The sequence below is a fragment of the Aphelocoma coerulescens genome, chromosome 5 (genome assembly GCF_041296385.1).
Source record: "Aphelocoma coerulescens isolate FSJ_1873_10779 chromosome 5, UR_Acoe_1.0, whole genome shotgun sequence".
NCBI classification, from domain to species: Eukaryota; Metazoa; Chordata; class Aves; order Passeriformes; family Corvidae; genus Aphelocoma; species Aphelocoma coerulescens.
Genome location: NC_091019.1, coordinates 52,393,904 through 52,409,127, shown reverse-complemented (window position 1 = coordinate 52,409,127; position 15,224 = coordinate 52,393,904). Strand labels below are relative to the sequence as shown.

General features: G+C 37.9%; 1 protein-coding gene across 8 annotated transcripts in view; it reads right to left on the bottom strand.

The window, feature by feature from the left end:
- Positions 1-15,224, bottom strand: part of UNC79 (unc-79 homolog, NALCN channel complex subunit) — a 136,611-nt gene that overhangs the window by 54,312 nt on the left and 67,075 nt on the right. For all 8 annotated transcript variants that reach the window (XR_011151457.1, XM_069018144.1, XM_069018138.1 and 5 more), the window contains 9 exons: positions 15,063-15,146; positions 13,308-13,410; positions 11,393-11,533; positions 7,405-7,443; positions 6,345-6,457; positions 6,175-6,260; positions 5,171-5,344; positions 3,506-3,574; positions 2,807-2,917 (listed from right to left, as the gene is read on the bottom strand). Coding sequence is in view for 7 of the 8 variants with exons in the window: in XM_069018144.1 (XP_068874245.1) it covers positions 2,807-2,917; positions 3,506-3,574; positions 5,171-5,344; positions 6,175-6,260; positions 6,345-6,457; positions 7,405-7,443; positions 11,393-11,533; positions 13,308-13,410; positions 15,063-15,146 (920 nt within the window). In the remaining variant the exon portion in view is untranslated. The remainder of the gene's footprint in view (positions 1-2,806; positions 2,918-3,505; positions 3,575-5,170; positions 5,345-6,174; positions 6,261-6,344; positions 6,458-7,404; positions 7,444-11,392; positions 11,534-13,307; positions 13,411-15,062; positions 15,147-15,224) is intronic.

Sequence of the window (15,224 nt, the reverse complement as noted above, 5' to 3'; positions counted from 1 at the left end):
TTCCTGCACTGTAAATCAGGAGTGATGACAGGTAAGTCAATGGCCTACTTATTCCTATCATCCTGCTGGTGATAAATATGCATAAATCTAGTTTATACATACTTTTAGAACTTATACTCTGTCACAGGGCCATTGTTCCATAAAAGTAACACCCAGGGGAGTCACATATAGAAATTTGGTACCCGAAGTATCAAGAATACACTAACTACTTCAGCCTCTGTTCAGCCAAATTAACTCTCAAATGTCTATGCCTCCCTATAGAAAACTGCTTTGCAACCTTCAAATTGTGACTTACCACATGTCAATAGGTAGAACACGAAACTCCTGAAGTTCTAGTCCTCAGGGTCCAAACTTAGTAATAAGAGTAAATTTGGACCTTTAATGGAGTGTTATGCTGTCCTCTAAGTAAGCCAGTATAAAGCAAAAATCTTTATTTTATCACCACTGCTACTACAGTAATTAAAAATACTGAAGATCTGCCACATAATATTCTTCAAAAAATTCAGTAGCAAAATCATGTGGCATTCTGCATTTACTTGGTAAGGGACAACAGAATACTAGCAAAAGGTTAAGCTTAGCTTCAAGCTTCTGCAGTTGTAAGAGATAAGAAAGCCAAAAAGTGTCCATTTAGGACCTTAAGACACTTGAAAGGAAAACTAAAGATAAGATTACTATCCACCGAAGAGATGCTCTCAACTGAGAGTTCCAAAGGCACTGAAAAAAACAAATTGCTGACCTGGAACAGAAACTCAGACAAGGAAATATCAGATTGACCTGAGTCTTCAGGCTCCAAGATGAGAAACTCAGATATTCCTACCACAGGGTATCAGGAAAATGTTGCAGTAAAGAAAGATTTGGAGTGGTTGCACAGCACTGACCTCTATAAAGTGCATGTCAGAGTAGCTTGCTCTTTGAAAAGACAAGAATCCTCCACAGCTTAGCTGAAAGTTGGTGCTTTGTTCCAGTCACCACACTCAATGTTGCAAAACAAGCAATTACATTTGAATAGTTTCAATGCTCACAAATTATATTCATTCTGAAATTCACTTTTATGTGGTACTCTGTCACAACACTCCTATTTACCTACAGTGACTTCCACTGTAGAGAAAAAAGGCAGACATCATAACCGATTTGGTGGTTTTTTCTAACAGCAGTCACTAATTTGACACTTCTAAGGCAAAACTACGGTAAGCTTTCAGAAATAACAAAGTTAATGTAGTGTGGAGTTCCACTAAATTAACTATTTTGTGGCTATACAATGCAGAACATTCACTAATGCTTCCATTTCTGGGTCATTGGGTTGCATTAATCTAAATCAAGATGATTTTACCAAGCACTGTAATCCAAGCTTCCTGTGTGCAATTAAGTACTCACTATATTTATAGAGCAACCAACCAGCAAGCATGCAAGAGACACATGTGGGTTTTCTAATAATGTGGTTTTATTATATTTTTGTGAAACTGCAGAGCCTGAGGAAAGTGAAAAATTTCCTGTAGTTCAGAATTTGCTTTAGCAGATATACGAAACACTCTGGTAAGACCACAAATGCAAGAGCAGTATCTTTGCTTCAGTTTTAAATGAGGCTTTTCTGTTTCAATGAAAAAAACCACTATTGGACTTCAAGTTAACATTTTTCTCACTTTGCCTTGTCCAAACCCTTAACTATAGATCTAACTCAAAATACTTCTAAAAGCTAGGCAATATCTTCTGTATTCAGGATTATTCCATTTCATAAACTCTTCTCTTTCAAACAAGACAAAAAGCTAGAACTTGCTTGCTGTGATTAAACATACTGTTAATTTCTATTTAATTATATTTGGTAAAAGTGTTTCTTATTTTCCTGTGGTGCAGTTTTTCTGTGAGAGTGTCATTGCTTTTATCATTTCTTCTTCATTGTTTGTCCAGTGATATTTTAAGTCCTGTTAAGACTCAAACAATGCATGTTCCAGTTGTACATTATCAAAACAGAAAATCATGTAGCTGCTTATGATAGAACATTCCCTGAGGATTAATTACTGTCCTGACAAATGTATCGAGCATGGGAAACTGTGCACTTAGTGGCTAAGGCAACATTTTTGCTCAGTACCTTGACAATCTACGTCATGGAGTATATATGACCTTAGGTTCAATTGGTTTTTTGTTGTTCAGCTTCTCACTGATAGCTACAACAATGAACCTGAGTAATAACTAAAGTGTTATTTGTACACCATAGCTTTCATCCAGGAATCTTACAAACTTTTTAAAAGTGTACACATACTGTTCTCTTTTCTACACAGCTACAGCCGTACATGCCAAAGGAAAATACCTAATACAGAATGAACAGGATCTTAGATGGAAAGCTCCTAACTCAGAGTCTTCCATCTTAGTTGTCTACTCCCTCCCCTCACAGCCACGCTCTCAAAAGGCACTACCAGGAATATTTAAGATTTTACTCATAAGTTATGTGTCTAAACTTGTGCACTAGGAAAGATATGACTGTTCAGACATTTTAAGTGATGCATCAATACCAGGTATCTTCTCAACATGAGGAAAAAAATGCCCAAGTCCCAAAATCACATCAAAATACTTTTCTGAGCAACACTTGCAGCAGGTTCCCATAATCTGTGTCTTTACTGTGAATGTAAAACTCAGCATTATTAAAAGGTACTGAATCATGATCACTACTTGATTAACCAAACTACACTAAAACTGTTGACATGCCTGAAACTTGACACTGATTTCATCTTTACTTCCAAACTACTTGTGGGAAGCACAGCTTTGTCCTGTTTTCACTTGTCCCTAAAGGAAGATACAGTGTCATTGTTACCTTTGTGAAGGCTCGGTAGCACAAACCACACAGTTCCACCAGGTAGGCCAGAGTGAAGACGGCATTCTGAATTACAAAACTCAGTAATTTTGAAAAAGGTTCCAGAAGACTCTGCAATGACATGTGTTACAGAAATCAGTAACTCGTTGCCCAAAAAAGCAAAGGAGCATTCCAACTCTGAAAACGTGAATGGAACAGCATTATTTTTGGCTCAGAGGCTATCTGCCTGGGATTTACACTGTTTTGGTCAAACAGCTGTATCATATGCCTTCATGCTTCTGTCAGAAATTAGAAACAAAATGTTGGAAAATAGTTTCACTTGTGACATGGTGTTTATAAGAGGTTCTGCATAGTTTATGCAGGAAAACCTCACTGACTTCAGTGGAATTGTACTGAAAAACATCTAAGGAAGCTCATTACCTTTTTTTAAAAAAGAAAAAAATAGATGAGAGGAATAAAAAAAGGAGAACATCAAATCTTTAAGAAGACATACATTCACACCCACACAAGAATGTAATTCTACCCCCACTTTACTGTAACCTAGATTCCAAAGCTCTTATCATTCTCCAAACAGTATTGGACTGCACAATTTTATGCTTATATATAACACTTTCCTAGCCAGGGGATAAGAACACATTCATACAATAGCACAGGCTGGCTAAATCTGAGGCAACAGAATTTTGTCTTCTTGGAACTTACCCTGGTGGCACTAGTGGTAGGTATCTTCAACAAGCAAATCATGATTCTTAAACTAGAGTCTAAAGAACACTGAACATATTTGAAAGCAGAAAAGAAAAAGAAAATAAGTTAGTATCTTTCTGTGCACACATCTTGCTTTTAGTGGTAGCAGCTATGAATAAGTTATAGGAGAAGTCTGAAAAAATGATGATTGATTTTTAATTACTTTCTCTAAACTGGCTTATTCTTGAACACAATCATACCCAATCACACCCCTTCAGTGGTAACATACACAGCATAGGTGCGCATCATCTACCTAATTTTGTATTTCTGTGCTTGTCCTGGTCTCTGATATTTTCCCTCACATCTCAAGACAACTCACAACGTCTAACCTTGGAATACGCCCTGGCAGCAGCTGTTTCAGATTCCTTAAACTGTTCCTTGTGATGTAATCTTTATTTCGAATAAATCATACAGGTTACAGCACTGAATGGACTTTTCAGGATCAATCCACTGTCTTGCCTCACCCCTGCTGTAAACATCTAGAATATGAAAGTGTCCCCTATGACCCTAAAGAAGAGAACAGGAGATTGAAAGCTCAGGACCAAGCAATTGCTTTTCTTGTATCACTAATAATTCCTCCCATGAATAAAAGGCAAATCAGAGTAAACACTCCACCTAAAGGTTCCGTGAATGGCGGATATGCAGTTGGAATCACTAAGATCCAATTAATTTCTTTTTATTTATTTCAGTTATACAAGATGCAGCAGATTGGGGTGACGAGTACACAGAGCGAAGGGTTATTGCCTGCTTGACCTAGTAAGTGCTGAAGGATAATGTCACAATTTACCAAAATCTGAAGAGGTTTCAAGATCTGACTACTGCATAACAGAGCCAAGGAATTTAGTACTGTTCATGTAGCTGGGTAGTGACACCCAATTTAAAAGACAATTTTATCAGTCACAGATTTAGATTTTGGATCCCTCAGCCCATACTGAACACCACTGCTTTGTACAGAAGAAATTACCACTGGGCTCATTCGCACCATAGGAAATAGAGTAAGGGCATCAGAACTCCATGTTTACTGGAAAGACTCAAAAGTTTTTACTGTGTTTGCTGAAACGATATCTGGAAATATACACACCAGGAGATAAGATCCTGCTGTATCTCCTCTGAGCTCTCAGAAATCAGAGCCCAAAGCTTCTGGATTCAGTTTCCTTTACAATATTCTATTAAAATCAGGACTACAACTTGGTCAGCCAAACAGGCTAGGCCCAATTTCCAGTAGTCCCAGTTGTTTCTGCCTGTCTGACTACTGTGTACTTTTAGCAAATTAATTAGGTGGTGCTGCTCTTCTTGAGAGTTTTATTTAGTTTTAACAGTTAAAACTAAATTTAGATAGATTTTCATGGTTTAAATACTGACTCTCTCAAACGCAGTGTTCTAATCTGTCAGGGCGTAGAAAGCAGATAGGAAAAATGCCAAGAAAGAAGTGAAAAGTACCCCTTTCAGAGTTGCTGTTGTTATCCACAGAAAACATAATTAAAGGGACGGATCAGAGATACAATAAATCACAAGAATAATTCACAAGAACCCACTCTGATTGGTTATCCACAGTTTTCCCACTGTTTCAGTACATCCTGACCAAAGGCAATATAGCTTGCTTCAGATGTCCATACATCATACCTTAAGAGGCAAAACACATGGGAGTTTAGTAAGGAAGGTCTGAAACTGATTACTAATTGTGGTCCAGAGGTTGCTGGGCGAATCCATTGGCAAGGCTTCCATGAAGGTAGCAATGTTTTCCAAACAGCGTAGCATTGCACCCCCTGCTGGCAAATTCTTTTTGTTGTTTAAACCCTGGGAAACAAAGCAATAACTGAACAATCACACCCATGCAGAAGTGGTCCCTTACACAGTATTTGAAAGTGCTGAAGTTAATTTGTTGAGAGGAAATACTGCGTACTTTTTCTATGATGCTAATGGTAGTGTTGTGCTGGGAAGCTGAACTGAGTATGTGATAGTTAATCCAGCAGTTCCTAAAGTACTGACCAAAAGATTTTGAGCTAAAATGTTATATAAGCAGGGTCCTAACTCATAATCTGCTTAGACTGGCATGGCAGTAGAAAAAGCAAAACTCAAAGTATTCAGCAGCAGATTGCTCATGTTTTCCTTTCGACAGTTTTAAAGAAGGTATGTTTACTCATGTTCAGTAGACCATGTGTGCTTTCATGGCTTCTGTCCTAGAATGAGGCCTGAAAAGACATGAGCAGTTTTAAAGTGATGTCAACATCTTGTATGAAGCAATTGCCATGTTCTTGGAAAAGCAGGATACATGCAAGTGACTAGTTCTAGCAGGAGGAAAAATGGTACAGTAGAAATAAGCCAACTGCATAGAAGGCAGTCAGTCAAAGGCAAGCAATAGAGTTTTAGAATACTTAAGAGAAACTGTCATCAGATAAAATGAAGAGGGGGAACTGAGACGTATGAGCAGAAATGTTCCTGAAAATAAAAAATAGAAAGGAATGGGACACACTACTTGTGGTGAGGACAGCCTAATTATTTCCAAGGAGGACAAAACAAAAATTCACAGTGTTTTTGATGAAACAAGTTTGAACTCAAATGAGGAAAAATGATCCTGATAATGCTAATAAAATTAGCATCATTAACATAGCCAATTGTCAACATACCTCTAACAGCTGGCTCAGAGCAGCAATGGAACTCAGCTCACTGAAGTCCATCAGAGACATGGCTAAGGTTCGTAAAAAGCTTCCATCTGAAATTTGAATGACATTTTTGCACTGGCTGTTCATACAGAGGAAACCAAGGGTCAAAAATGCATTCAGGTATGGCACATTACCTTTAATAATGCTCTGGAAGAGCTGAGGGAAGATGCCATTGGGAGCCAACTGATGGAACACACAACGGAGGAACTGCTTGGCCACACCTGCAGCATTTCCAGGGATCATCATGCTGAAATGAAGGGAAAAGAAGAGAAGAAAAAAAATTGCACTGCAGATGAAACATTTGTCAAAGATGACTACATGAAGAAAATAAAGATGATGCCATTCTTTTTAATTATGGAAGTGTTCAGTTATGAGTTAGACAGTCAAAAACAGAACTGTCCTGATCCTGAAAAAAAGTTTGCTGATTTTATGACTTCAGCTCAACTATGAAGAGATAAAAACGTTACATACACGTACTTAAAGTATTTGCCCCAATAAATAGTTGTATTTTTCCTGATTCTCCACATATTTTCATTTGTGAGTCATCTGAATTTGAAATATAATCCTGCTTTCACCTTGTGTATTCCAGTGACAAAGAATAAGGTTCTTGGCTTTATCATAAAACACATGAACAACAGGTAAACAAAAACATTACAATATCCATTTGCCTCTTGCAGGTTCCGTCAAGAGATGAAGTACTCCCTAATCACTCATAAATGAATGCTTTCATTTTAAAAGCCTAAGTATTATCTATTTACTCTTAAACTGCACATCTTAACATGCTTTACAGCTTCTCAAAATGAATTTATCCTATTCAGCATCTGATCTACATAATGAGGCAACACTACCAGGGATTCTCCATTGCCAAGGATGATTCACTTGATTGGAGATAGTTTATTGAGACAAATACTGAACACAAAATCAGTTAGAAAAAGCTGCACTGAAATTACAAAGGCAAGACAGCATCTGAATCTGATTTTTTCCAGTTTTAACATATATGAATATGGGCTCCTGTTCATCTCCAGAAAACACAGGATATTTGAAATAAGCGGAAAAGGCAGTTCTTTTTCTTTTACTCAGAAATTTTAAATAACATTTTTAAAAAGTTACATTTAGTTGATTACGGGGTCAGGGAAGATGATGGCTTAGATTGCTTGTTTCATTTGTTTATCAAGGTATCCTTTGCTACCATACCTTTCTGCTTGATTAGAAAAACTGGTACTTGATGCCAACCTGGAATAAAAATAAAAAAGAAATTGAAGCTCATATGCTTTTTTGTGTGTGTTTCATTTTTTAAGTAAGCCAGTGAAGTACCATTTTAAACAAATAATAAACAATAATTTTAGAGAACATTTAAAATGTTACCATAAAGATCTTCTGAAGAGCACCTAAATTCAGAAAAACCATATTTGCATGACGTAAACTCTATTCTCACTCTATTCTAAACTCCTGCAGTCTCACTAATGCTCAACTGCTCTAAAGACAAATCTTGCCTCCCTCTAGTAGCACAAAGATAATGAAGTAATGTTTTTGCCCTACAGCACATCATGGATAACTAATTTTTTTTAGAGGGAAAAAAGTTTGCCAGAAGCTGCCTACAGGCTGAATTGTTTCTGATAAATGCAGCAATACAGACTAAGCAAAAATTCTTTGCTTGGCATTCTAAGTGAGGCTTCTAGTTCCAGATTTTGGCACCTAAATAACTAGCCTAATTTCAAAAACACTAATTACCTACTAGCTCTTCCAAAGCCAAATGAGAAATTGTGTGTTCTCAAAAATTAGGTCATTTATTTTAGTATCTAAATATAGACTTTAAAGCCAAATATGAGTACTCAGTGGTGAAAATACTGAACACAATCTTAAAGTAAAATCATGGCACTTCAATATGCAGGAAATGTAAATTAATAGAATCAGGGCTTACAATATCAAAGCAAAACATCTTTAATACCAAAAGCCACCAAAAAGCTGTTCATTGTAAAGCCATTTTAAAGATGGAAACTGGAAGCATCTCTTTCTTATATACAAAATACCACCAAATTTTTACTTTGATTTGCTGCAAATCAGTATTTCAGATGTTATAATGTGATAAATCTAAGTGAAGATTTCATAGAGCTATGCTATTTTATATCTAATCCTCAATGTTTTTCTTTGATTCATGATCCTTTTATCCTGTTGCTCATCCTTGGTCACCCCCTGTTCTGAAGACAGTTTAATCAACACCATAAAATCCAAAAAGGACCCTAAGGCAGCTCAGTCAAATGCAACAGCATGAACCAAAATTACAGTGATTTTAATGAATTATGCATGACAAACTGGGAACACAGCATACTTCCAACAATGCAATAATCTCAAATTTGATGGTGCAGGGGATTAAAGATCATGTTATCTTCAGTTGTTCTAGCATAAATCAGAAAAATACATTAAGAGTTCCCAACTCCACTATTAAGAGGAATCCACACTAAAATACAACATATTATTTTCTGGTGTGCAAAGCTAATTCTGGGTGAGAAAGGTCTGAAGCTACCATCAAGCAATACAGACCTTTATTCTGGAATAACTGTAGCATCACCTTACGCTAAGGCATGCAAGGATTTCTGCAGAACATGAGACCAATCACATGCTCAATGGACTTGATACCTGTTTTCAAAAATCTGCTGAAGTACAGAAACACAACAACATAAAATCTTTTTTCTAAAAGAAATCAAAGTCTAATGTTTTTCTCTCCTTTTGAATGTGATAATGCAAGCATGGCTTTTGTGACAAACAAAACACTAGGTTTCTAACTTTGGAAAAACTTCACAAGACGTGAACCACAGTAAACACTTGGGAACTTCTGAAACTTCCTGAAATGTGCAGTTTGTATATATTTATCATTACTACTCTAAATATTTTATTACACAAATGCCATGAACCCTCATCATCACCTCCACTTTGCAGACCACAAAGCAGAACAGGAAACGGATGTGCTCAAATCTGTACACGTTAGGAACAGAAGTTAAGCTTTTCACAGCTCCTCACTAACTCAAGTTTAAATCTAACTTTCAAACACAGCTTTAATGCTTGGAAAGCTAAATCTCACTGGAAATCAGTTAAATAAGAATCAGCAAGTCAAAAATCTTGATTCAGGAACCAGATCATAAACTTAAATGCATGTCAGAGTCTTAGAAACAATCTTTAATTGTCAGTAACTAGAATCCAGAATTTTTTTCCCTTCTGAAAATCACAGTAGGTGCTTATCTGTGCCTGTGGGTACCCGAATAACTTTTGAAAATATTTCTGTGTGTTTTTTAGGTATTCTGAAAGACCTTGGACTTCCTAACTCCTTATTTCTTATTCTATGGATGAAAGTAGTAGCTCTTTCTGTAAGAACAAAAGCGCAAGAAGTCTAATTGATTTTCACTTCTGCTGTTAGATGGGTAATTGGAGGTAATGATATGGCACTGCATGATGAAAGGTATATATATGAGGCACCTGACTGCCTCTCTGCTTATATATACTACTTATTTTGCATATTTTCAAAGTAGTTCCTTTGTGGGGAGCCCAGAACTGGACCTAGAATTCGCCAGAAATTGCAACCAGCAGGAACAAGACAGGACATTTACCAGGAATACCCCATGTTGCACTGTCATCTGTTGCTCTAAAACAATCAGCTGTCTCACTCTAAAGATGCAGCATTTCCCCCTCAAAACACAGAAAAAGGTAGCCCACTTATCCTTTGATAATTCATTTTCCAAATGATTTACTTTCTGTGGCTGTAGTACTGCTGTATTTACAAGAGTCACACAGAATGGCCAGCAGCCGTCTAGATCAGAAACTTTGCCTCCATCAGAGTTAATTAGCAGTGCCAGCAGGGAACTGCAGCCTTGCAGTTAATGGAAATGGAGGACTTGAAGAGCTGCTGTGTTTAAATGGAATTGGGAGGTAGTGGAGGAGGGCTGTGGAGAGCCATGCCCCTGCAGAAGCCACAGTCAAGCAATTTGAACTTCAGTCACCAAAAAGAATGTGGAGGAGGAGAGCTGGACATCGTTTCTGCATGTCTAGAGCTGCTCAGAAACTTATTCTGGAACACCCCATCACATCCATCCCACCTCTGAGGCAAGAAGTTCGGGAAGTGGCCAAGACAGCAACCACACGTAATTCAGTAGTAATGATACACTTTAATTATCCCATGCACACTGGGTAAAACTAACAAGAGAAAAATAATGGACAGCAAATGTTCAAGACTTTCTCAGAGACAATTTCATGCAGCAGCTCGTTTGGAAGCCCTCATAAGGCGATGCAAATTTTTACCTAGCATGCAAAATATGGTTGAAAATCCTGAGGAGCCTCAGGTATGCTAACGAATGATCATAACTAGGAGTCAACAGTCCTCCAGGAGCAAAGTTCAGAACAGCTGACCACATTTGTGCACAACTTCTATAGCAGGAACCACATAAAAGTGAAAAATTCTGTCACAGCAGCAACAAGGGGAAGCCAACAGAATTCAATTTTTGTAAGAGGCACAGAAGCTGTTTAAGAGCATTACACTGGAAACACAGGGCCAAAGTACTCCAGGTGTTAAGAAAAAAAGAGACTTCAAGAGAGCAGAAGAAAATAAAGTGAGGGAGGTTATTAGAAAAAAAGAAGGCTTCTTTCAAAAAGGTGAGGTCCTGTCTCAAATGAAAGTAGAAAAGAGCATAAATTCTGACAAATAGTATGCAAAAACCACATGAAGGCAGGCCAAAAAACACCAGTGCAAGGAGCAACTATCAGGAGGAATAAAAACTAACAGTAAATTTTTCTTCACATAAAAAAAGATGAAGAAGCACACCAATTGCTGCACCAATTGCTGTTCAGATAATAAACTGGGTAGTAAATAAAAAGGGTACTGTAGAAAATCTGAATTTACTCTTTACATCACTGCTTACAGCGGGACAAGCTGAGGAGATTCCTGAGCTGGAATTTCCCTTTGGAGAGTAAAAGGGGAGAACATCAAAGGAGCTGCCAAAAATTGAACTGACAGTGGAAGAAGTTACATAAGAAATTCATAAAACGATGAGTAACAAAGACACAAGACAGAACCAGATGTTATTCACTTAAGAGTTCTAAAATACACACCTTTGTATACTGAAGTTTATATAAACCCAACTCCAGGCACAAAATTCTTTCAATTTCATTGGAGAGAGGGAAGTCCTGAATTTACCTTCCTACAGACTGCATGATGTCCAACAGCAGAGGAGCAGCCAAGTCTGGACTGAGGTGAATGAAGGTTGAGAGCACAACTATGGCCAGGCCTAGTGTTTCTTCATCATATTCTTCAAGAACAGCCCCACAGTCATGGCACCTGCAAGGAATAGTTTTTAAACCTGATGTTAACAGATATAAAACAAAGCATTACCATACATAGATCTGTGTATAATTATGTCTTTTAAAAGTATTATTACTTAGTTCATTCTATTCCACATTTATGTAGAAAGATAATATAATTGTGATCTTTCTATAATTAGTAACAGCCCATACCTTTCAAACATTAATAAAACTTCTCACTAGCTACACTGGCTGTTTCTTTAGTGACAAATGAAAGAGAGCCACAGGGCATGACTTGTTTTGAGTCCTTCACTGGTAATTGTATTCCAGCTCCCTCACTGTATTGGACTGCTTCAGTTTGCACTATCCAAGAGAAGTCTGTAGCAGTGAAGACTGGCCCTCAGCAGTGTGAGCACATGCCAATTTGTGCAGCTTGGGCTGAGTCCAGGCACTCTTCTATTTAGCACCATAGACACAAACAATGACACTCACAGATGATCTTAAAGAGATGGAACAATTTCACATTGCCCTTCCTGTCAGTCATGAATTATGAATAACAAATTATACAATTAGAAAGCAATGATCAGATTGGTTCCCACAGCAGTTACAGCCATTAAGAAGAAATAAATGAAAAGACCTCTCAGGAGCACAGAACCTTAGATTTCAGAAAAGTCTCTCTTCCCAGGGCAGATTTGCTGCTGAGTCACTTATCCTTCCTGAATGCTCAAAGACAACTGATGAAGGTCTGAAAGGGCTCCAAAATGTCTAATTATAAAGGGGATGTCAGATTTGGGAGAGATGAGACAGGCTTTCACAACCTATGAAAAAGGCAAACCAATGTGGGAAATTGGCTTATCTCAGTCTAGTAGGAAGGCTTGCTTAATTTGATCAATCAGCTGCTAGTGACTCCAGCAGATGGTGAGATTTTAACTTAATGGAATTGAGCAGGCAATTTTCTTGCCTTTTTTACTGAACATAAAGAAAATATGCCAACAAAGTCATGGAAGTCAAGCTCAGCTGGTCTGTATGTTAATAGGCAGTGCTTGAGCTTTGGTGAAATGGCCAAGGGAAGTGCCACAGACCAGACTAACTTCTGGGATGCTTCACTTTGTAACACAATAAGGCCCACTAGCAGTGACAGCCTGCACAATGGCCCTGTCTTTCTCCAGTGATCATCCTTGCATGTCTGTCTACTGGACTGAGCACACACAGGAACTTGTGGTTTCTCATCCTAAGTTTTGAACAAACCAAGGCATGGCTCCCTGCTGACTGCTTTACTTCTCTATTAAATGAGTACACTTCTGTTTAACACTCCCTTTACAGGCATTTTAACCAAACAGTACAGGTTTGCAAAAGCTTTGAGGATCAGTGAGTATCAGGATTAAAAATGCTATGTAGATTACACATGATGACACATCAACAGCTACCGATTTCAACAGAAACCCAAAGGAATTTTTAAGTAGAACTCTTTTTTTTCCCCAAGACAAAAGAGGTTTCTGATGGATCACAAGGAACCCCCGATTTAAAATAAGATGGAAAGTGCCTCCCCTGCCCTCTGCGCACACACAATAGCCTGAGTCATCATTTCACCTGTGCACAATCACCCAGGCCCTACTGAATTGAAAACACATCTTGCTAGCAGTGTTTAAAAAATATTTACCTTGGGGTAAAAAAAAAAAAAAAAATTAAAAACTTGGCAGAGAGATAAGTGATAGAATGGACTCTGTATTTGCAAAAAGTATGTCTATACTTTACTTGACATATTTGAAGTTCAACTAGTTCTTTGAAAGGAGAGAAAGAAAACCACTTACTTGTCAGTCATCAGAATGGGCTGGTCATCAGCAAATTCTTCTGGTGCAGGTACAAACATACTGACTATACTGGGTGCTGACAGCAAACTAGATTTTGTAGCACCTTAAGGCAAGTAGGGAAAAAAATTTTAAAGAGGAAAGAATCTTCAAACAGAAATCCAAAATGCTTGATGAGCAGACTTCTAAAGAATAGCCATAATGGCTTTACTGTGCCTAGAAATAAGGAATAAATTGTGTCTATAAAAAGACATATAAGCACATTCCTTGCTTCTGCCAGATTATTCCAATTACCTAAAACTATCAATTAAAAATAGATAAATCCTTGGGGAAAAAAGATAACATAAACTAAAATTTCCAGGAAATTTGATGCAATTGTATCTACCAGGGAGAGAGGATGATTCTACAGTTGCTATGAGACTGGACATCAGAAGATTTGCAATATTCCCCCATACATTTTGGGAATTAACTTCCCATAGTTCTCGGTGATACGAAGAAGGAATTAAGTTCGTATGTCTCAACACCAGATCATCAATCTATTCATAGTATCCCTAACAGAGCCACAGGAGATAAATCAGTAAAGGACAGAGAGAAGAAATAATTCATAAGGAATTCAGAACATTGGAGGGCTGATCATTAGAAATGCTTTCCACTGGAAGTCCTCAAAAGTATCTTTATTCTTCAAAGCTGAGTTTTTCAGCTGAGAGCACAGCCACGGTGATCATGCCAACATATGGGGCTCCCTTTGCCCTTGGCACTTTTTGTGCACCTAAATTTCTGATAGATGCTTACTTTAGTAGGAGAAGTTATGTATTACGGAAGATCCAAACTTTTGACTTCTCCAAGTTCTGCTTTCCCAAATTACAGTTTAAGAAATCCATTGCAAATTTTCTCTCTGGTTGCTTCAATCTGTCAATTCAGATTTAATGTTAACATTAGCCTGTTCTGATAACATTTAACTGCAGAAACAGGAGGAAGCTGCTCTGTGTAAGGTTTAGATGGAATTTACTATGACATAATCCTGGTTACTGCAGGAAAAGCAAATTTAACATCAGCTCTCAGGCAAAATAAGCTAAGAAGCTCCCACAATTTCTGAACTCAAAATAAGTGGAGTGAAACAAGAATAAGGCAGGTTTTAAACAACCCATTTTACTAAGCATGGAAGGAAACATTACTTTTATATCCACAGTTCAGGACTTTGTAGTTGCTCCCTAAGGTTTTACTGGATATGAGCAGACACTTCAGGAAGGCTAGGATACTCCAGTAATGTAGAACAACATCCAGAATGCAGGGGATAGGTATAGATTTTGTAGCCAGGTTTTTCTTCCCCTCTCAGGTGCATAAAGATCCCTCTGCCATGACTTTGGAAGTTTCACTGTCATATTCTCTAGATATAAGTCCCATTGCAGAATACAAATGCTAAAAGCAGTCATAATGCGACTTACAATGTTGGAACAAGACTTAACTGCTCAAAAATGTCCTCTCTTGTGCAGTGAACAGTAGGGAAAAAAACATGATTTAGGCAAAGAAGGTCACTGCCCCATTGCAGGGTGGTAAGGAAGTCTGGATGTATTTCAGCTCTGAGGGAGGAAAGCTTATACAGAAATGAGATTTCACCACTCACTGCACACTTTCTGCAGGACAGCTGAGGGCTTTAATAGCTGAATACAACACAAAATTCAGCACCATTTTGTATTCACCAGGAAATCTTCCTGGCAGTCTTGGCAGAGGACCAGGTCAAACAGACACTGAACTGACCTCTGATTCTCAGTGGTGGTCCTTCCAAATCTGGGTTTAGGCAAACAGGGACATTGCACAGCCTCTTTCCATGCTGTATCTGCTCTGTGAATAAAGAAAGAACTTCAGTCTCCAGAATCACAAATCCAGCATCTGTCACCAGTCACCAGCACCACAAGTCTC